We start from the raw sequence: 24509 nt of genomic DNA on the forward strand, positions 1-24509 counted from the left end.
TTCGCCCTCTTTTGAAGTTTAACCTGTTATCTAAAGATAACTTATTAGGTAACAATTTTAAGATGAAAATGACTGAGCTAAGATCATTAATTTCCATCCTTTCTTCTTTTCTAAAGTATTTTGAAGATGAAAAAATCTCTCTCCTCATAATACTTTAGCTGCCTCAAGTCTGTTTTGTTAAGCATAATTTCTACTATCATCACTTCAAAATACATTCTATTTTCCTTTGCCATTTCTTATTTGGCCTTTGAGTTAGACATGTTTTAATTTTGAAAGATATAAGACTTTTTCTAATTTTCTTTTTAATACTGATTTCTCCATTGTATTTTGGTCATATTGACTTCAGAGCTAATATACCATCAAATATTGAAAAACATTCTGCAGTTTTAGGTATAATGTTCTATACATGTTCATTAGCTAGAGCTTGTAAATGGGTTCTTTAAATCTTCTATGGGTTTTCTAATGTTTCCTCTGCTTGAGCTACCAAATAATGAAATAGATATGTTAGCATCTCTCATTACTATGGTAGATATTTCTCTTTCCCCTTGTAGTTCCTTTTCCTGCTTCAAACATTTTCGTATTATATATGCCTAGTACATTAATCTCCAGGAAGCCTTTATAAAATAAAGTCTATTTTGACTGATATTAATATAGCCATACCTACTTTTCTTTTGAATAGTATTTACCTAGTCAAGATATTTATTCAAGATATCTATTTATGTTTTCAAAAGATGGGACATCTTTTCCATCCTTTTAGTTTCAACAATTCTATTTTCTTGTGATTTAGATGTGTTGTATGGTAAATAGCTTATAGCTTTTAAAAAATTTTGGAGCATTTAGTCTATTTACTTTCACCTTTAATTAGTGATATATTTAGATTTATTTCTATAGTATTTTTCTTTCTTTTTCTCTCCTTTCTTGCCTTATTTTTCCTCACACCACATAGTTTGATAATCATTCACATTTGTTCTGTACATTTAATGTAATTATTCTATAAATTATAAGATGCATATTTTACTTGTCAGAGTCTAAATTTGAGCTATATTCTCTCCTCTAGAAAAATATTAAAAACTTAAAGAAATTTAAACCCAGTTCCCTGTCCCAACTTTGAGGATAATGCACACACATTTTTCATTATTTGTTTTTCCAACGTTTGTGTACATTCTGCTCCCCCAGCATTAACTGTCCATATCCTGGAAGGTCTAGGACTTTGAGTCTCTTCAGTGTCTAGAACTCTGCAAGAAGAAATTTCCAAATAGCAACTCTTGATAGTTTTATACCTAAGATTTTTTTCTGTAAACCCTTTGGTTAGAATCAAGTAGTGTTGGATACCTTAAAATCTGGGAAAATAAATGACCAAACTTGGAAGTCAGTCATCAGAGATCCCATGCTGCAGAGGCCAGATCTGATAATGAAGAAGTTGCTTATTCTTTGGGATAGTTATTGATAAATAACACTCTTAAGAGTAAAGGAGCTTGCAGTTTTCCATGATCATGATTTATGGAAAATATTACTACTATATACTGATCACTGGTTCTCCTCTCCTAGGGGGCACCCACAATATTGAACTTAAGTGGACCCATGCCATTTGCTCTGCCCCCACCTAACAAACTGTGAGTAGAAGCTGCCTGTGTAACTCCTTGTTGGAAGCAATGTTCTCTGTCCTCCACTCTTTGACCTAGATGGCACAAGTTTCACATGGTGCTGACACAGGATGATGGGTATCTCCATTAGCTTGGATCGCCCAGTGGCTGCAAGGAGAACAGCTGCCCTGAAGAGCTGCCTGACCCACAGCAAACTGCATCATCAAGGAATAACCTTGTGTTAACATGAGGGCTTGGGGATTACTTGTGACTGCAGTATAATTTAGCCAAATCTAACTAATATATTTAACTTTATCCTATGAGGCAAAACAAATACTATTTTTTCCCATGTTACATATATTATTACTGAAACACAGCAAAATTATGTTGCTTTCAAGGTCATCCACTTCTAAGTATCAAGATCTGGAAGACAATTTCCCTTATAAATAAAATATAAGGCCTATATAAGCTGATTAAAGGAATAATCTGTTATTGCACTGCACCCCAGTATAACGTGTGCTAAATTCATTAAAACATTAAATGAAATCTCCACTGTAATACTTACTTGGAACTATAAATTCCATTTCTTCTGACATAGCAATTCCCAGTTTATTAGAAGCAAAGCAGCGGTATTTCCCTTGAAAGTGAGATATGTGCCCCTCATTCGGGATCCTGAATGTTCCCGAGTTGTTGGATACAATTATCCGAGGGTCAGAGAGATCAAAAGGCTTGTCATCCTTACTCCACGAAAATCTGTAAGATAAAACTAAAATTAGTAATCCTGCAAAATCATATTTCGTACTCATAAACAAATGTACAGAAATGAGGAAACTGAGATATGTTATAGTAAAAAAAAAGCATATATTTACATATTTAATTGAATATAATAGAACACAAAAAAGGGTCTCTGAAGAATCTGAGAAATCTTACAAACTCCTATAGACTGAATGTTTATGTCCCCCTAAAATTTGTATGTTGAACCTAATTCCCATTGTAATAGTATTTGAAGGCAGGGCCTTGGAGAGGTGATTAGGTCATGAGGGTGGATTCCTCACAAATAGGACTGGTGTCCTTATAAAAGAAATCCCAGAGAGCTTTCTTGCTCCCTTCCATCATGTGAGGTTACAGGGGAAAGACCGCTGTCTGTGACCAGGAAGCAGGTCATCACCACACACTATATCTGCCAGTGACTTGATCTTGGTATTCTCACCTCCAGACCTGTGAGAAATATGTTTGTTTATAGTTTAAGCCACTCAATCTGTGATATTTTTATTACAGCAGCCAGAATTGACTGAGAAACAAGCCATGAAAAAGCTGTGATAATTGACAGGAAAAAAAGGTGAAAATAGGTTTTGTTCTGTTCTTTTTAAAGTTATATTTTAAAACTTTTCCAATTAGAAAGATAATGCAGGATCTTTACTAGTATTTTAGAGGCTGCAATATTTGGAGACTAAAAAATATAAATATACAATATGTCTCCGTGTGTGTGTGTGTGTGTGGGCACACGCGTGTGAAGAGCTCACTCAAAATTCAAAAACACACAAGTAAGTGCTATTAAATTTGGTCATATATGATCAATATTTTTGGACATAGCTGTAACATATTTGAGACCACAATGGATGTATAATTTTTCCATGTGAGTTTTTCCAATTATTACAATGTTACTAAAGACAGATTTTATTACATTATCTTCTGTCTTACAGTTACTATTTAACTTACTTAACCATTTCCATTTTTCCCTTTTATGAACAATACTGTTACAAAAAACCTACATATTTATTTTTGGGGGTACTTATCCAAATATTTCATTAGGTTAATTCCTTAAAAATGAAACTGATAAACCAATAACATAAGAAATATTTTATCACTTTTGATAAACATTGCAGAATTGTATTCCAGAAAAAACATACACAATTAAATTCCTACCCCCATATGTAACAGAGTCAGCTCTATGGACAATGCTGTATAAAGCCTTTTTTTAAATCTTTATCAATCCAACAGATATATAATGACTTCCCAATTAGATTTTATTTAGTATTTTATATATGAATTACCCATGCAAATTTAGATTTGCTTCAGGACAACACAGTCTTACATAATCTGATATTCTTTCAAAAAGAATAACAAAATTTCATGAGACATATTTTTCTTTGGAGCATGCCTCTCTCCTGACAACAACTTTTACTTCTTTTCTCTCTATATGTTTTATATTTTACTGTTTTTACTTACAAAAGAACACATAGAATCTGTTCTTTAAAATTCCAATACATTGACTAGGATAACTCCACATATTCAAAATTAAGCATTTCCAATTGGTTACATGTTATATCTTTCCATTCATTCAAGTTTTCTTTTATCCTACTCTGCAATGTAGATGCTAAACAGTTCATGTTACATAGTTTTTGATATCAGTTTTGTTGATATTGCTGTTACTAACTATTGAAATTGCTGGATTTGCTCCTTTTACTATTGTGATGGGATATTTCTTTCTTTCTTGTTTTCTAATATTTTCTGTTTTGTATAGGCATTTAATTACACCTTGGAAAAGAATAATGATTGACTGCTTAATTTGTATTTGTAAAATCTTGTTTTTTGCCAGTGAATAATGACAATTTAACATGTTAATGATTCACTAATAATTTTTAAAATATCCAATTATCAGGCAATAAAAATGTTATTCACATTACAATTTTAAATAATCATGATCAGGTAAATCAATAAAGGTATGTAGGTTTGCTTCCCAGAATCATTTAGAACTTTAAAATCTTTTTTTTAAAACTTTTATTGGAGTATAGTTGTTTTACAATGTTGTATTAGTTTCTACTGTACAGCTAAGTGAATCAGCTATACGTATACATATATCTCCTCTTTTTTGGATTTCCTTCTCATTTAGGTCACCATAGAGCATTGAGTAGAGTTCCCTGTGCTACACAGTAGGTTCTCATAAGTTATCTACTTTATACATAGTATCAATAGTGTAGATATGTCAATCCCAATCTCCCAATTCATCCCACCTCCCCCACCTTGCCCCCTTGGTATCCATACGTTTGTAGAACTTTAAAATCTTGAATTCTCCCCACATCTTTTCCCTCCTCAATCTCAATACACACACATTTCTTTCTCTCCAAACTGGGAGGTACTTAGAAAAAACTTCATCAGTGATTACAATTACCTACAGTAATAATTGTTTCACTAATAATAAAATACTAGATAGTAATATCCCATGTCATTTGTATTCTGCCATCTAGGATGAGTCGACATTTCTATGACAACTTAAAATATATCAAGTAACAACCTATTCACTGAATACAATATGGTTACATTAAAAGACATGCAATAATAAATATGTATAGAATATCATTTATAAATATATTAACTTTGGCTTAATAAATGCTACCTTTCACTCATCAGAATAAAGTATCTTCTGTTTTCTAGCTATCTTGTTCACTCATAAGGTAAAGAATTGTTTAATATTTCCACAATGCCAAAGCCTATGCTAAGTATTTAATGTTAAGACATTTTATGATAAAAGTAATTTTAACTGGCAAAAGAACATATGTAAAATTACCAAACTTTATTTTTATAGACATGGCTATCATTCATTTGGAAATCTTTACTTTCAATCATATGTAGATTTATAGTCCAATAAGCTTATACTGATTAGAGTAAAAATGAATATAAAGGATCGTATACATTTAAACAATTATTTAATTTGAAGGAAATACTCACGTTGGTTCTGGATTTCCCTTAGCTTCACATTCAATTTGAAAATACTCATCAAAAGGAAAGGCAACTTGTACTTTTGACTGTTTTATGATTGTTGGAACCTGTTGAACTAAATATTAAAATATGTATTTAAATAACATGCTCTCCAAAAATTGGGTGAAGTTAGTTTAGCTACAACAGAAATACTTTGAAATAAACACGCTTTCTATATTGGTAAGTACAAGGATTATAAAAGAATGAAAAGTGTAGAACACATCTCACTTCCTCTTTGCAAAATGTATTTAGCTGTAGGGAATATACTTCACTGCCATCAATTCATGTTGCCATATAATTTATTTAATGCCAGAATAACGTAACAGTGTAACAACTTTAAAACATCAATGTTTAAATTATTGGCATTTCATCTATGTTGATGTGTTTATACAGTTTTACTTGGTTCAGTCATTGACAATTCTGTTTCTTCTTTATAGTTTTGTAAGACATTATATTTAATTTACTACTTCTGTATGACTTCTTCCATTGATATTTGATAATTTATTTAATAATTTTATTTTTGGACATTAGATTTTTTTCATTCAATAGACAGCCTCAAGCATACGGATTTTTCCTTTATTGAATTAGTGACATGATAAATTTCCAGGCATGGACACAAATGGTAATGACTATGGATAAATGTTAATATTTCACAAGGGGCTAATTACCACAAACACAAGTACATTGGTTTCCCACATTCTTGCTGCCAACGAACAATATAGCATTTTATAAATCTACTTATTTATTTATTTTTGGCTGCGTGCGGGCTTTCTCCAGTTGCGGTGAGCGGGGGCTATTCATTGTTGTGCGCGGGCTTCTCATTGTGGTGGCTCCTCTTGTTGCGGAGCATAGTCTCTAGGTGCGCAGGCTTCAGTAGTTGTGGCACGTGGGCTCAGCATTTGTGGCTTGTGGGCTCTAGAACACAGGCTCAGTAGTTGTGTCTCACGGGCTTAGTTGCTCCGTGGCATGTGGGATCTCCCCAGACCAGGGCTCAAAGCTGTGTCCCCTGCATAGGCAGGCGGATCCTTAACCACTGTGCCACCAGGGAAGTCTCAAGAATAGCATTTTAAAACAATAAGAGACTTCATTAATTATTAGGGAAAAAACCCCAAAAAAACCCAAAACCCTTCTCTTCTTTATTTTTATTTCCATTTATTGCTTTTGTTATATTTTTCCCTGAGCTTGTTTATTATTTGTAACTTCCCATTTACACACATTTTTTGATATCTTTTTCCTACTTGGAAGCTGGAGGGTACTTTTCCCCCTTATAGAATTTAACACTAATAATCATTAGGATAAAAATAATAGCTAATGAATGATGGTTTCTTTTAAAAGGATCCCACATATTCAAATATCCCCTCATTGTGATAAACATTTTTAGTGTTTGACGAGTTAAGTACCTTCCAGACAAATTTACAAAGTAGGGGGTGACTTTGTCTCTCACCAATTCAAGCAGCTGGATGGCATTGCCAAGAATTATGATTATAAAATAAATGTACTAACGCTGAAGATACAAACTTGGATTAAGTTTTAAAATAGGACACAGATCATGATATATGTTAAGATCTACTGTCACGGAACACTCAATAGTTTTCAAATTAAGACATTACAATTTTAGTACAGTTCTAACAACCTCTGTCAGGGGACAGGATTGAATTCACAAGGAAATATAAATGGTTCAGTAGCAGGAATCTGATTCTGGCAAACATACTTAGAGAAAAGCAATTTGCAGAAAGGCCCTGAGTGTGATTCACATGGGTAATATTCCACAGTGGAGTTACAAATAGGCCCTAAACCCTGTGACACTGAGCCAGGCCCCGAACCACTCTGTTTTCTCATTTGTAAAATTAGAGATTCAAGCCAGGTAAATAGATTTTTTGGTCACTGAATCCCTTTACATTCTTAAAAATTATAGGAAATCCCAAAGTACTTTTGTAAACATAGGTTATATTTAATAATATTTACCATGTTAGAAATTAAAACTGAGAAATCTTCTAAATATTTATTAATTCATTTAATACTATCATTTGTTAAAATAAATATTTTATCAAAAATACTAAATATAATGAGAAAAGTGGCATTGTTTTACATTATTGCAAATCTTTAATACTTCAGTAGATGGCAGCTGGATTCTCATATCTACTTCTGTATTCCACATGTTGCTGTAAGTTGTTTTGTTGAAATAAATGAAGAAAATCCAACCTTATACAGATATGTACTTCAAAAAGGGTGACATATTTTATAGTCCTTTCTGATTATTGTGGGCATTGTTTTTGGATAGTACACCAAAACTCACCAAGTGGCAGTTTCTTAAAGGTTTATTGCAATATGGAATCTGAAACCATATGGATACATTTTCATATTCTGTCATTAAAGTGTTTTATCCATGGGTGCTTTTTAATTCATGCATGATTTTGTATCATACAATATTCATCTGGAAAAAAATATTGGTTCACTGAGTTATGCAGATCTTCTAAATACTGATACACATCACTATACAATGTTAAAAATTCACATCTGTCAATATCATCACTGATCTAAGAAAAGCCTTAAATATGGGGAAGCTGTCAATCTCACAGTGTAGGACACAAATTTTCCACAATTCTAATTTTTGTTTCAACACCCAAATTTTATCATTGACAACATATATTATCAGTTGTTTCTCTTGAAGTGACAGGCTCACTTGGTTCGTTTTGGGGAAAATATCCATCAAAGTAATCAAAGTTTGTCTGTCAGTTGTACTTTTAAGTAAAAATGGTATTTGGCTTGGCACTCAAATAATGACACAATCAAGGAACAGAGACTGTCATAGTACTTTGTTCCACAGCAGAATTATTTTATGTATATTTCCCAGTTCATCCCACAGAATATTAAGACGAATGTACTCAAGGATGAAGATTTTAAAAAATCAATAATGTTTAACTGTTTCAACAAGGACAATCTTAAGCAAAACTTTGGTTTATGTTTTGTTGTTTTAGTGTGAGTATACGGTCCTGAGGAAACCCATGAGTTTGGTGTCAATGCCTTGATGTGTGCTGGGCAACTGCAGTTTTAGCACTACTGCTTTTGTGACATCAGTGCAAATGTCAACATGACGGAAAAGGAAAAATGACACTTTAGTATTATTATGAAACATTTGATTGCATGGACTGCCTGAACAAATCTCTGTGACCCTGAGGTGTCCATGAATCACATTTTGAGTACTGATGGCCAGCCTAGAATCATAACTCAACAGCCATTTCCCATTTTAAACTTCACTTTTCTTTACTTTCGCCTAATGAATCTGATACTTGCATTTTACTAGTTTAGTGACAATGCAAGTGCAGGCTTCATATTCAGAAACATTTTAATAACATGCGAAAAACATTCATATCTTCATTGACATCTACCTTGTTTCTGATTACCACTCTTTCTCAGTAGAGCAGATCTTGAACTTACTGCAAATTCACACTATTTAAATGTCATTACAGTTATAAACGGTGAGGGATGATGCACAATAGCAACAGTCCCTAAGATATCAGCTAATAACTTGTGAACAACTTGTTTATTAGAACATTATTCTTTCTTAAATTTGCTAAGGTTGTAAAGTCTCAGCCATAACTAATTATTCAGGGAGTGGAGCTAATAACCTTTGGGTGTTTATAAGAATATGTATTCTACATTATAAATCCTTTCCTCCATAATTAGGCCAATTACAGAGACACCAGACTCATTGACATTCAAATTGAATACCTGCCTTACTTGCATTTGCTAATGAGAGCTCTAGAGTACTGAAATAAATGGGTAGTATTCAGATGTTCTGAAAACCTGTCATTAATATTTTATAACAATTGTTGTCTAACGACATTAGAGTGTGAAAATGCATAAGTAACTGAGACAACCAGAATAAAAATGTGTCTTATGTACCAATACAAAATTTCCAATCACCACTGGTGAACTAAATGAGAAAAGATGGAGGGAAAATGTACATGCTATGGTCAGTATGTATATTCTATGGTCAAGAATCTGAATCAGGAATCCCAGTGCATCTTTGGTGCTACTGGGAAGAAAATGTAAAATTATTAACCCCTTTTTCCACAAGGATTGCCAAGAACTATGCACTTAATTTGGCACTGCATACTCGAAACCCAAAGAATGTACTTAAGATGAATTATTTCAGGCTCTTGACCAGTGTTTGTACAAATAGGCCAATATATGTGGTGTGTAGGCTAACAGATTTCACCTTGACTAAAGCAGAAGTTTAAATCTGTACATCTGAGAACATGTAAGTGAAATTGCTTAAAAGGGTGAATATTGACACAGAGACTTGAGGACAGTAGAGAAAAGATTCTTACCTTGGGGATGAAATACAAATGCAGGGCCACCCAAAGTGTGTCATGTGAAACTGCTACATCAAGTATTTAAGGCAGCCCTTAGAAAATGGTTTTAGAACATATTATATACTCAGAGAATTATTTCTTTTTCTGGTCACACTCAGACTGTCCAAGTACTTCTGAAGAAAAGTTTCAGTTGCGTTAGCACCTCTCTAACATTTATTCAACTTTCTGAGGTCAAGACTAGTCCTTTGAAATTTAGATGATCTGCACAGATCATTTCCAATGCTAAGGTTCTAATAAACATTCTTAGCTCTTACATTATAATTCTAATTAGGTATGGAAGGAATAGTAGGGATTAATACTTGAACTGTATGGATAAAAATACCTAAGTAATCTCTCAACGGTCTTTTTTAAAATCCTATGTGCTTATAAATAAGAGAAATTTCCCAAACCTGTACATTAAATAGTTAATACACTATTACATAAATTGTGTTTGCACGTGTGCTGTTTTTTGAACTTCTAATTACTATAACTTGTTGAAACTGATTTATGATAAAGAGTTATATCCATTTTACCAATATATAAGATATATCACGACTAACATTTTGATATGAATTCACCCTATTGAATGCTCTAAATTTGCAGAGGTGGTATCATTTTACACTTTTAGTTGTGTATATGAAAACGGCTTTTGAATATTGTCCTGATTATTTTCATTCTTAAATATATAGTTAAAAAAAATTTTATTGGAGTATAGTTGCTTTACAATGTTGTGTTAGTTTCTACTGTACAGCAAAGTGAATCAGCTATATGTATACAAATATCCCCTCTTTTTTGGATTTCCTTCCCATTTAGGTCACCTCAGAGCATGGAGTAGAGTTCCCTGTGCTATACAGTAGGTTCTCACTAGTTATCTATTTTATACATAGTATCAATAGTGTACCATTCTTAAATATATAATCATTTTGAAAAACAATACAAAGTTTAATCAGTTCCTTTTTTGTCCTGATTGGTTGAATGCCAGTAACTTCTGGAGTCATACTTCTCCCTAAAATAAACTAATCTGATACATAAAAGTAATAGCTGTTGCTAATATTGCAGATTATCTTACGTGGTGAAATAGCACCTGATCTATAGTTTATATTTCTTGTTATGTGCCAAGTTTGCCTAAGAGGCTAAAAGCTGCAAAATAATTAATTATAGCAAGTGGCCAAATATAAGTCTACTGAAAAATTTAAAAGGAGAACATGAATTCTGATGATAGATTGCTGTAAAATCTGTAGAAATATGGTAGAAAAATCACATCCTTAACATATAATTATTCTACTTAAAAATAAAAATGCAAATATGGACTTTTATAAGTAGGTATTGAATGTTGTCACTTTACCTGAAAGTGGTATATCAACAGCTGTTGAGAATTTTAACAAGAAGAAAATTAGAGATGTGATTAATCCTCTTCCACTTAACAGCATCCCCATTGTTCTTCAGTAAGGAAGCAACCCAGAAAGAATGAAAACCCTAATGTCTCTTCTTACTTTTGGTTGAAAGCTGAGAAGAACGTGGTTAACCTGGAAACAAACAAACAAACAAAAGACTAACAAATTCATGTACTGTAGGGATTCTAAGTTCATGTACTGTAAAAGGTCAACATAACAGCAATTGAATACATTTTTCTGTTGGTAATAATTTCCTCCTTATGAAACTGTTCTCAAATAATTCCATACAAATCTTAGTTGTTCCTCTTTGTATTTAAAATAAAAGACAGTTGATAAATGCTATATGGTAAACCAATGAATCGTATTTTTTTGGTCAGAGGAATTTTTACTTGGAAGGTTCTCTAATATACTCTAATGAATGTCAGTGGCTATGAGAATAACCTCATTTAGGTCATTTCATTCAAAAGGTGACTCTTTCAATCAATTCTTTATATCAAGCATTCAACCCCATCTAAGTCATTCATTAAGTATCACAAATTTAACTTTTAATTTTCCTGGCAAAATACCTTTTCATGTTCAAAATTATCACACTAATAGACGGTGAATAGCAATATATAGGGAAGGGATAAAGGAAAAACAAATGGATAAGAACCGGCCATGTCAACTAAAATTTACAAATCTAGGCTTTACTCAAGCAGAAGATAAGAGCATCACTTACTTTCCACTTCGGCAGAATGTTTATTCACTCCAATGTTGACATAAATAGAGTAAGGATTAAAATATCAATTTTCCCTTACTTTCTCTTATGATTTTCCTTTTCTTCTGAAACATTATGATAATAGACATCCAAACGTTGTTTATAATATATTGTTTTTTAATTGAATGAAAGATTCTTTAAACTCTAGAGTAATTTACAATTTTTAAGAGTTTCACACGGGCTTCCCTGGTGGCGCAGTGGTTGGGAGTCCGCCTGCCGATGCAGGGGACACAGGTTCGTGCACCGGTCTGGGAAGATCCCACATGCCGCAGAGCGGCTGGGCCCATGAGCCATGGCCGCTGAGCCCGCACGTCCGGAGCCTGTGCTCCGCAACGGGAGAGGCCACAACGAGAGGCCCGCATACCGCAAAAAAAAAAAAAAAAAAAAAAAAAAAAAAAGTTTCACACACATGATTTCATGTAATCCCTTAATAACCCTTTTATTCCCCTATCCCTAGATTACCCTTCCCCCAGTGATAACCATTAGTTTGTTCTCTATATCTGTGCATTTGCTTCTTTTTTGCTTTATTCACTAGTTTGTTGTATTTTTTAGATTCCACATATCAGTGATATCATACAGTATTTATCATTCTGACTTATCTCACTTAGCATAATGCCATACAAGTCCACCCATACTACTGCAAATGGCATAATGTCATTTTTTTTATGGCTGAGAAATATTCCATTGTATATACAATACCACATCTTCTTTATCCATTCATCTGTTGATGGATACTTAGGTTGCTTCCATACCCTGGCAATTGTAAATGATGCTGCAATGAAAGTCGGGGTGCATTGTGTCTTTTGGGGTTTTTTTTGGATGTATACCCAGGAGTGGAAAGCTGGGTTGTATGGTAGTTCTATTTTTAGTTTTTTGAGAAACCTTCATACTGTTTTCCACAGTGGCTGCAGCAACTTACATTCCCACTAACAGTATATGAGGGTTCCCTTTTCTCCACATCCTCTCTTATTTGTGTTCTTTTTGGTGAAAGCCGTTCTGAAAGCTATGAGGTGATATCTCATTGTGGTTTTGATTTGCATTTCCCTGATGATTAACTAGGTTGAGCATCTTTTCATGTGCCTGCTGAACATCTGCAGTCCCTCTTTGGAAAAGTATCTATTCAGTTGTTCTGCTCATTTTTTAATTGGGTTGTTTGGGTTTTTTTAATGTTGAGTTGTATGAGCTGTTTATATGTGTTGGATATAAAGCTCTCCAGAAAGTGGGCATAGAGGGAACATACCTCAGCATAATAAAGGTCATATATGACCATCCCACAGCTAAATTCATACTGAGTGGTAAAAAGCTGAAAGCATTTCCTCTAAGATCACGTACAAGACAGGGATATCCACTCTCACCACTTTTATTCAACATATTTTTAGAAGTTGTAGCCACAGCCATAAGAGAAAAAGAAATAAAAGAAATCCAAATTGGAAACGAAGAGGTAAAACTGTCACTGTTTGCAGATGACATGATAATATACATAGGAAATCCTAAAGACACCACCAAAAACTGAGAGCTCAGCAATGAATTCAGTAGAGTTGCAGGATACAAAATTAATATAAGATATCTGTCACATTTCTATACATTAACAATGAAGTAACAAAATGAGAAATTAAGGAAACAGCCCCATTTACCATAGCATCAAAAAGAATAAAATACCTAGGAATAAACCCACCTGAGGAGGTAAAAGACCTTACTCAGAAACCTAAGACACTGATGAAAGAAACTGAAGATGATACAAGCAGATGGAAAGATATACTGTGTTCTTGAATTGGGAGAATTAATATTGTTAAAATGACCATAGTACACAAGGCAATCTACAGATTCAGTGCAATCCCTATCAAAATGCCAAGGGCACTTTTCACAGAACTAGAACAAATGATTTTAAAATTTGTATGAAACACAAAACACCTCGAATAGCTGAAATGATCTTGAGAAAGAAGAACAGAGCTGGAGGAATCATGCTCCCTGACTTCAGAGTATACTACAAAGCCACAGTAATCAAAACAGTATGGTACTTGAACAAAAACAGATACATAGATCATTGAAATAGGAATAGAAAGCCCAGAAATAAACCCACATCCTTATGGTCAAGTAATCTACAACAAAGGAGGCAAGAATACACAATGGAGAAAAGACAGTCTCTTCAATAAGTGGTACTGGGAAAACTGGACAGCTACATGTAAAAGAATGAAATTAGAACATTCTCTAACACCATACAAAAAACAAACAAACCCTTAAAATGGATTAAAGACTTAAATGTAAGACTAGACACTATACAATTCCTAAAGGAAAACATAGGTAGAACAATCTTTGACAAAAATTGTAGCAATATTCTTTTGCACCTATCTCCTTTAGCAAAGGAGATAAAAGCAAAATTAAACAAATGGGACCTAAGTAAACTTGCAAGCTTTTGCACAGCAAAGGAAACCACTGACAAAATGAAATGACAACGTACTAAATGGGAAAGGAAATTTGCAAATAATATAATGTATTCATAAAAATGAATTTGCTTCAAAATGTGATAATTAGTTTTTTCAGGTACATAAATTTTTCTATAAAAATGATTTACTTATTCACTTACAACTAGTAGAAAAATTAATTCCATACAGTCAGATAAGACATTAAATTTATATTTAACTCCAAATATTTTGAGTTTTTTATTTCACCTCAAGTTGTACCTAAAGATATTATGGACTGCAACTTTTCATATACTTATGCAAGTAGGTAAAATTTAAAATAGTAACTAATGCTGCTGTTTAGCTGTTTTAAAATTTTGAGAGTCTGAAGAGACAACAATCTCATTTATATTTTAATTTAAGAAAAGTTACATTGAGCACTAAGGAAAATACTGTCATCCACCCCACAAAACGTTGTGAATGTTTGTTCTTAAATTAGACTAATGCCATTACTCTACTTTGTTTGACATCAATTGACCCATTTTTAAAATGGGAATTGGAAAAAAAAAAACCTACCCTTGGGCTTCCCTGGTGGCGCAGTGGTTGAGAGTCCGCCTGCCGATGCAGGGGACACGGGTTCGTGCCCCGGTCCGGAAAGATCCCACATGCCGCGGAGCAGCTGGGCCCGTGAGCCATGGCCGCTGAGCCTGCGCGTCCGGAGCCTGTGCTCCGCAATGGGAGAGGCCACACCAGTGAGAGGCCCGCATACCGCAAAAAAAAAAAAAAAAAAAAAAAACCTACGCTTGTGTGGTTCAGAATAATTCCTAAAATAACAAATAACTTACATTGGTAATTAGAAATATTTTCAAATGTGTCATTATGTTAAATGACACCCATTTTCCTGGTGAAAGAATTATTCCAGTCAACAAAACAAAATGTGAAAAAAAAAATTGCTTTCATTATAAAAAGCAGAACATTGCCTAAGGACAAAAACTCAGTTCTGAGTACTTGTATAAACTTGGGGGATACTGAACCATTTAGCTATTTCTAAGATGAAAAGTCAGAAGGAAATATTAATGCTGTGGGCTTTGAATTTTCCTTTTCCTTCTCTCTTCTGAAACACTCTGGTAATAGTAATCTAAATTCATTGTTTATAGTTATATATCACTCTTTACCTGCTATCTATTATTTAATACTCTGTTCCCTTAATATTCAATGCTGATTTAAGGGCATTTCATGTATTTGTTTAATGAGCTGTCCTCTATCTGTAAGGAATAAGGCTTTCAAATGCTATTAGGAGACCATATGTCCATATTAACATATCATCCTACCCAGAAATAGAGAATAAAAATACCAGACAGTCAAATATGTGAGAACAGGCTTAATTTCAATTAACCTACTGATTTAGGCTAGTGAGCTCAACAGTCCCTAATTGCCATAGTAAATAGCTTATAGATATGAATTGTTCAATAGTGATGATATGACTTTTGTAATTTTAATGATTTTAACTACATGGTCTTGATGCAAGAAATTCTCTCCCATAAAAGTATGTCACATTGAAGCCTTGGCTTAAAATAAGCCTAAAAATTAAGCGCCATAACAAACACTGATGACACCATCAGTTTCCAGAATATGGATAATGGTTAGTTTGATATCTGACTTTATCTCCTGCAGGGAGTAGCTTCAATTTACCTGAGACTTATATGTTAAGAGGCTGTTACAGAAAAGTCATTGGAAGTTAAAATGTGACCCCCTACAAGCAAGACTCCATTATGTGATGATGATGACAGCCCAAAATAGCTTTCCTATTGAAAAGGAAAAGTCAGTCATAATCTCATTGTAAGAATGCATAAATGACATACTACTTAGTAACTGTTTTACAACAGTAAGATAGCAATAAAATTATGTTCTCATTTATCTTTCTTCCAAGAATATGAATTTAATGCCTCACACCAGACCTCAAGATAAAAGCCACTATTGGAACTCAGGATGGAGCTGACACTTAGACAAGAAAAAAATGTACTAAACTATTTTTGAGGCACAGTCACATAAAACTGATGTCTGAATGACATTAACTCAGATCCAAAAAAGAATCAATGCATTTCCATGAATCTGCACCAATTGGGTTACATCTTCCTACTATGCCAGTTCATCCTCAGGAAGAAGAAAATCATCCCTGACATCTCACTCAAACGGAAATAGATGTCTTCTTGTCATTAACAACTGACCCTTCCTGACTGCTTCAGCTTCTCTTCACAAGAATTAACTTTGTGACTAGAGTGACAATGATTAAGAACAACACATTGGTTTCCAGACAGCAGCTGAAACATGGACAGGCATGCATACCACATGAGACACTTCCAATACAACAATAAGGAAATGAAGCTCTTCGTTTCTCCAAAACAACAGCCTCTAACATACACACATCATCTACATTAGAAAGTGACCTCATAGATCCTTCTCATGTTCTTAAAATAGCTCCACTGTGGTAAATCTAGAAACAACTTACTCCCTTAAATTCATTTTCTGCTTTAAGAAATGGAAGAGAGTTGGCTTAGCCTTTTCATTCCACCTGGCCTCCATAAGTAAATGTCAAGAGACTGTGGCCTGCTGACCAGCCACAGAAGAGCGTGGTATGTAGTAAATAAGAACATGGAAAACGGAGTCAGTTTATCATGACCTCAAAGCCATTGCTCACTAATTATGTGGCCTTGGGCAGTTCACTTAACCTTTCTCATTCACCTCTATAAATGAATATGAGTTGCTGTCCTGTAAGCATACTTATGAGTGTTAAGTGAGGCAATAAATGTTTAGCATACATGATAGGAGAAAAAATGAAACTTACTACTAGTGATAGCGATGGTCACTTTGTTGTTAGTGGTAATCGGGATATAGCCTCTAGTAATAATATTCTCATTCAAAGAGTATAGATAACTTGTATGGCTTCTATTTAAGTAATAAAATTGTAATGACCAAAAAATAAAACACTTTTCACTGAAGTATTTAATGGTGAAATGATATTGATTTTAAACACTCTAAAAAAGATTTTTTTTTGACTATGATAGATTGATAACAAAAAGTCTTCAATTCTCCTGCATCCACATGCATTGCAAGATGACTTTACAGGTACTTCCTGACTTCTTAAATCTGGCCAGCCTTTGACCAATAGAGTGAGCTCTGAGCTAGGGCACTGCATGTTTTTATTCTCTCTTTTGGAACTCTGCTCAATGTAGACTGCACTAGCCGGCTGGAAGATGCACGACATCACCCATCACCCTCTGAAATCCTGGCCAACAGCCAGCCAGCCACCAATGTAAAAGGACAGCCATCCTAGACGAACCAGCCCCAGATACATCAGTTGGACACATATGCAAGAGCCAGTCTGATCACTATCAGTCCAGACTGGCCAAGATCAGCAGAACTGCTTGACAGGTTTCAGGACACACTACCCCAAAACATGATACTTTGGCATACTGAATATTTTAAGCTGGAGGAATTTTAGGAATGGGAAGACTCTTTGACCCTCCCCTGAAGCAAATCCATAAAACCCTCATGTAAGAGTTGCTCTCCCTATACAGAGAGGAAAAGAAGCATCCTTATCTCCAAAGATGGAGGGATGCTGTCAAGAATCTAAATAAACAGAGCTTGCCAACTTTCTTGCAGTTTACTATACTTAGCTCAGACCCCTTTTGTTCTACCGTATTTCCCCATGACTTTCCGTTCTTTCCCAAACCTAGCATGAAAAAAACTCAGGTGTAACCACCTTTTCAGGTCTTCCTTCACTTCTTTATGAGGGCTCCCATATCACATAAAACTTACAGGACATAAAGTTGCATGTTTTCCGTTCATCTGTCTTTTGTTACAGAGACCCAGCCAAGAGAGTAGAAGGAAAAATATATTATTTCCTCCTCCACACACCCAAACAGACAGACTTAGAAACAATAATAAACGTTTCTTGTATGAAATCAATCTGTTTTAGCATGGTTTGCAATGCAGAAAGAGCTAACTGATATAGTGCACATAGAATAAAAAAATTGACACAATATTGCTAATTGTTGAAGCTATGCAATAGATATACATGGAAGTTCCTTACACTATTCTATTTTGGGGTATATTTTAATATTTCCATAATAGAGATTTTTTTAATGTTTATTCAGTTTGTGGAAATCAGAGATTAGCCTAAAATATTCCAACAGCAATAAGGAGATTACTTTAGGCAAAACAAAGCCATGAGAACTTCCACTGGCGTACTTCTTTGACAAAAACAAAATCATAGGCAGAAAGATTCCTTTAAGGCTACCATGCTAACCAGACCTCTTTTGTTTGAACTAGATTCAGAAGAATTTGGGTCCCTTTAACATAAGTGTATCTGTTCCACACATCTTGCACAACAAGTAAATAATGTAACACAATGTCTGTTCCTTATTGTTTTATGGGTTTGGAATGTCACAGTCCAACAAAAGAAAATATAAGCCCAATATATAGTAATTATTTTAATCTGGGTAGCTGTTAGTATATATTTGATGTCTTTTGATATTTCTTTCATGCTTTCAGTCTTACCTCACTGATTTTGCATTGTTTCTGTTGGAGTCTGCTTTAAATTCCATTAATGAAGTATAAGAAAGGCAAAAAGGAATAAAAGAAGTGAAGATTACATTGTCACATTGGACTATTATATGCTACCTTTCTAAATCAAGGAGAAACACAAGTATGTTAAAATGAAAGGTCTCAGGCTATTGTTAATATATTCTGAGTATTAATCATTCCCTAATAACCACTTGGTTTTTACACTTAACAGTAATGGTGTCATGTTTACTCAAAACATTTGATACTATTGTTCTCCAAGTTCCTGTTGAATTATAAACACTTTTTTTCCTTGAAGGAAATAATGTAACACAAATTCATATACTTGAATTTCAAAATAAAGACATTTGTACTTCATTTTAAAAGGAGTACAATCTGACCAGTGAGGTGAATGAATCAAAAGCAGCTTAGGAAGGCAGCTAGTTCAGGATAGTAAAATTTATCTTGGTGGTATTTTTCACATTCTTGGCATTTTCTGTCAATAATTATTCACAAACATGCTCAGGTCAAATTTCTAAAGAGAGAATATTATAAAGCAATTCCAAAGGGAAAAAAAAACTCTTATGATCACTGTTTCTAAAAGCCTCATTTCTACTGCAGCAGTTACACAAAGCAGCCGTGTCAGCGGCAGTCCACCTGCCATTTCTAAAGAAGGCATAGAAGGTAAACAGCCCCAAAAAGTGCTGTGCTGACATTCCTCTTCACTAAGACACAGCACTGAGTTGTTGTAGCCACCGTGATTTCTAGAGATCAGAATTAAATTCGGCACGCTAAATCATTAAACATTTTTCTACTTGGGAAGCTTGAAATAGATCAGCAACTTTTATTATAGTCAGCAGGAAGGGATGTATTATGACACTGGCGTCCAAATTGTGGTTTTAAAAATAACTCATTGGATTTGTGTAATAGTCTGGAACAGTGCCATAACATAGAATTAAATTTTATTTTCTTTTCACACAATAAGGGCTTAAGAATCAGTGAGCTGCAACAGCAAGCGTCTTATATAAGGCTATCGGACATTTTCATGATGGGGTGGATGTCACCCTCACTTCCCTGTGACCTCAAGTGTCCCTTTATGAAACTCCTTTTTACGTGCTTGTCAAGCTATGGCAAACTATTCCCCTGATTCAAGAATTAGGTCTTATGGGGAGGAAGTCCAGCGTACTTTGGTAAGACTAAAGTGTGATCTGAATCACTCAACACCTTGAAACTGGGAAAGGATAAACACAAAGAAAATGAAAAGGCTTTTTTTCACTGACATGCTTGGCTAATACCATAAATCAATTTACAAGTGTCATAAACATGTTAATCCTGAAATAACTGCTAATGGCTTTTTGCTCTGAAAACAAAAGAAATATTGTACATTATGGCCAGATCCATTCAAATTCTGTTTCATGTCACTGAAGTGACAAGACAAAAGAATTGCTTGGAGTGGTAATTCATCCTCCCTACAGAAGATCAAAGAAATGTAGATTTTTATTATAAGCAAATTGATGTTATTGGAAAAATGTCAGCATTAATAATTATGTTGAATAAACTAATACCATTAATAATACCAATTGTTTAATTAAATAGCAAAATACTGTGCTTGAACTCTGACAGGAATATAACTGACTCTAATTTTTTTTGTTTGTTTTCCCCTTTATTTACCTACAGATCCAAAATTCTTACCAGGCAGTATTCTGAAATGATATCTAATTCAAATTCTTTCAACATGGAGAAAAACAATACCACCGTATTTCAAGGTCGCTTGACTATAGGGATGGAGAAATTACGCTTCCACATGTAAGTCATTTCTCACAAAACTCATTTATCAGTGATGATCACCTAGTGAATTTTTTAAAAATTGAGGAATAACACATGTACTAAAATACACAGAACTCAGGCGTACAGCTCAGTGAATTTTTACATATGTATAAATTCATGTAACCACTTCTCAAACTTTTTAAGGAGTTCTAGGGACACAAGGCATTACATTAGCTTCCTTCCTAGAGGATTCCAGATGGCCAGTTCGCAAGAAAGCAAAACCAGTTTGTGTTCCTCTAGCCTACTGGATCCAAATGCGGGCGGCATCTGGATTATGTGTGTGTGCGTGGAGGGGGGCAGTTTTGGTTGTCACAATGACTGGGGAGTGCTGTTAGCATTCTCTGTGCAGGAACCATGGATCGTAAATGACCTGCATTGTTCCATGAAGTCCTGCCCAATGAACAACTGCCTAGCTGAAAAGCTCCCCCTCCACCCCAAGCTATACTCGTGTTTATTGTGCTTCGTGAAAAGAAGGTTGTGTGCTCAATAAATTAGGGATATGCTATACGTGCTATTATATGCACCTGTGAAAATTTTCAGTGCATATTAGCATATAAAGGCTGAGAACCTTATTTTGCTAAATTCACGGTTTCACAAACTTATTTGACTATGAAAATCTGTTTGTGTATTTGTGTGTGTGTTTGTGCAATTTTCATCAAAATCCACATGGAAGAAACTGCTTAATGAGTCATCATCAGAAATAATAACTGTTAATGATGAGATCAATAATAGCTATCAGCCTTTAAACTTTATTGAGCAGTTTTTATGTCATAATTCCTTTTACGTTTAATTCTCATATCCGCATGATGTAGATATTACAATGACAATGACATCTTATTTTATATATAAAGAAACTGAAATACAGAATGCCCAAAGTCTTACAACTAAAATGTTGAGTTGAAGTTAAAACTAGTGGATTATGTTTCTAGAACTATTATTCTTAACTATTACATCTACAGCCATTTAGAAATAATCTTCAAGATTTCAAGACATTTACTGACTATCAGAATAAAACTAGAAGAAAACACACCAAATTAAGTAACAAATATTTGGAAAGCTACTATGGAAAGTTTGTTACTGAATAATTCCATCAGGTCTTGAATAATATCGCCTAGAAAAATTGGCTAAAATACACTAATAGAGCATTTCCTTCAGAGAAAAAATTATCTCCAACTAGACAATCTAGAACTTTATATCACTCTAAAATTATCTCAACCAAGAAGAGTCCATCACTTCTAATTTGAGTGAAAGCATTTGTGGATTATAGTCTCATCTAAAAAAAAAAAAGAAATCACTTTTCTAAAATAAGAGAATCGAAATACATAAAAGAAAGAAATTACACAGATTTCTGAACTATAATCAAAGACCAACTCAGGATATAAGTTCATAAATTAAAGAAAGCATCCTTACAACTCCATTTCCTTTTTCTATCTCACTTCTAGCCCCACTTCACAATACCTAAAATTCCAGAACATTGCTAACAGCTTTTAACAAATAAACTATTGATATCCAGCTGTCAATTAGATCAAAGCTCAAATTTAAAATTTTTATCCTCCCCTACTTTTCTCCTTTCATTAACTACTATCCCCTCTATTTATTCCCTCTTTATTTATTCCTTATATATTTCAACTTTGCTCAGTATCAATAAAGACATTTTCAAAAAGGAAATGGTCTACCCCCAGGTAAGTTAAAAACTCTTTTCCTTATCATTTAAGACCAATGACACAAACATATGTGAAAATAGGTTTCATTGAGTCTGGAAATGAATGCTAAAAACCAACCATAAGCAAGAATTTTATAATTTTTTAAAAGGATAAATTATATACATATAATATTTGATTACAACTAATTATTACGTTTTTAAAAAAAGAAAACTGATTAAAAATATCCTTAAGTTTTGGATGGTTTTAATATGTTTTTTCACTTTTCTGTATTAGTCAAATGTTTTTCATGTGCACAGTCTACTTATAAAACTAAAAAACGGTTCTCAGGTTGTTTTTGCACCTGCCTCGTGCACGGATTTGTAAGAGATTGTACATTCCTCGAGGCAGGCACCAGATGCTATCTGCCCTTATTTTGCATGTCTAAAATGTAGGAGAGGGACTCCCCAGATGGCGCAGTGGTTAAGAATCCGCCTGCCAATGTAGGGGACACAGGTTCGAGCCCTGGTCCGGGAAGATCCCACATGCCACAGAGCAACTAAGCCCATGCACCACGACTACTGAGCCTGTGCTCTAGAGCCCGCGAGCCACAAGTACTAACCCCACGTGCCACAACTACTGAAGGCTGCACACCTAGAGCCCGTGCTCCGCAACAAGAGAAGCCAATGCAATGAGAAGTCCGCACACCGCAAGGAAGAATAGCCCGATTGTGGCAACTAGAGAAAGCCCGCGTGCAACAACGAAGACCCAATGCAGCCAAAAATAAAATATAAATAAATAACTTCAAAAAATAAAATGTAGGAGACACTCAATAAACCTTTCTGAATAAATGAATGAATGAATTTCATACACATGTTCACAAAATATATTCTGCATAAACATGTACAATGTTGATAAAACCCTAAATACACTTTTTTCTTGTTCACCCAAAGACAACTCAGAAATAAAATTTTCTGAATGACTTATTACAGTAAATATGGATTTGTGTATGTAAAACATTGATCTAAACATTGCTAGGCTTGTTCCAATAATAACAGCTAGTAGAAATAGAACTTCCAATGAATATCAATTTTATCAGTGTCACCTTGAGGCCAACTATATTCATAGCTTTTAGTGGTTCTGACCATTGCCAACAGAAGTGAAATATTTTACTTTCTAAAATTTACTATAGAATACTTCAACATAAACTATGTTAGAGCTGCATAGATATGATGTAATTTTAATCTATCCCATGGTGAGTTTAGATAACATTTGAAAGGTTTTAATCATAACTCTTCTCAATTTCTAATCAACTGTAGCAGAATTGGCTACTACAAGTACTTCAGCTGTCTTTGTTTTTTTAAAATATCAGATGGCTTGTTAATCACCAGGAAAGATGTTAGAAGAATGTTCTACAGTAAAACAAGTGGTGTTCAAGATACAGGTGGCCTCGCTAGAAATGTCTGTCCCGACACAAGTGCTGTTGCATAAATGGGATATAAAAATCAAGCAAGCCCTACAGCCTACAGACAATTTAACTGCACTCCAGGCTAAGGATCCTACTCATTCCTGCATGGAGAGTGTTTTCCTCACTCTCCAACTTGAAGGGTAGCTGAATCCAGCAGCTAGAACAGCAACTCAGCTGCCTCTACAGAAGCTTTCTTGCAGAGTTCTATCACAATGCCTCAAAGGTTTAATGGCCAGGACTGCACTGAGCTGAGTAGAGGGTATAAGTGAGTGTAGTGTGCATGTGTGTGAGCACACATATGTATGAGCATGTGTATTTATTTGATGGTTAATAAATATTGGGTTGGCCAAAAAGTTCATTTGGGTTTTTCTTTAACAAAATTTTTTGGCCAACCCAGTATTTATTGTCCTGGGAAACTTCAGCCTAAGACAGTCCTTGCCCCATAGCACCTGATAGCCAGGTTACGAGAGAGGACAAAAACCCTCTTCTTCCTCTAAGTCCTGGAAATTACCAGTATCTAGAAAAATAACTAATGATGAAAAAAATGAATTGGATTAGGTCAAGATGCTAACATCAAGAAATTATTAATATGCTGTAAACTTTCTATATGGAGGCACTTTCAACAAAGATACTTATAAATCTGAAGAAGTTATATACCATTAACCTTAACCTTATTCTATTTCAAACACGTTAAGGGATAAATTCCAACAATTGGTACTTGAGTGTGGTCTTATTTTTCTCTAATCTTCGAAAGGCACTTA

At 34.3% G+C, this 24509-nt stretch overlaps 1 protein-coding gene across 3 annotated transcripts in view; it reads right to left on the minus strand.

The window, feature by feature from the left end:
• CHL1 (cell adhesion molecule L1 like) overlaps positions 1 to 11136 on the minus strand; it is a gene marked incomplete at its 5' end in the record, with an annotated part of 78806 nt that extends 67670 nt beyond the window's left edge. For all 3 annotated transcript variants that reach the window (XM_082638236.1, XM_082638237.1, XM_082638235.1), the window contains 3 exons: positions 2149 to 2336; positions 5313 to 5418; positions 11046 to 11136. In XM_082638236.1, coding sequence (XP_082494362.1) covers positions 2149 to 2336; positions 5313 to 5418; positions 11046 to 11136 — 385 coding nt within the window. The remainder of the gene's footprint in view (positions 1 to 2148; positions 2337 to 5312; positions 5419 to 11045) is intronic.
• Positions 11137 to 24509: the final 13373 nt, after the last annotated feature.

The sequence above is a fragment of the Mesoplodon mirus genome (assembly GCF_964341445.2).
Source record: "Mesoplodon mirus genome assembly, chromosome: 12".
Classification (NCBI taxonomy): domain Eukaryota; kingdom Metazoa; phylum Chordata; class Mammalia; order Artiodactyla; family Ziphiidae; genus Mesoplodon; species Mesoplodon mirus.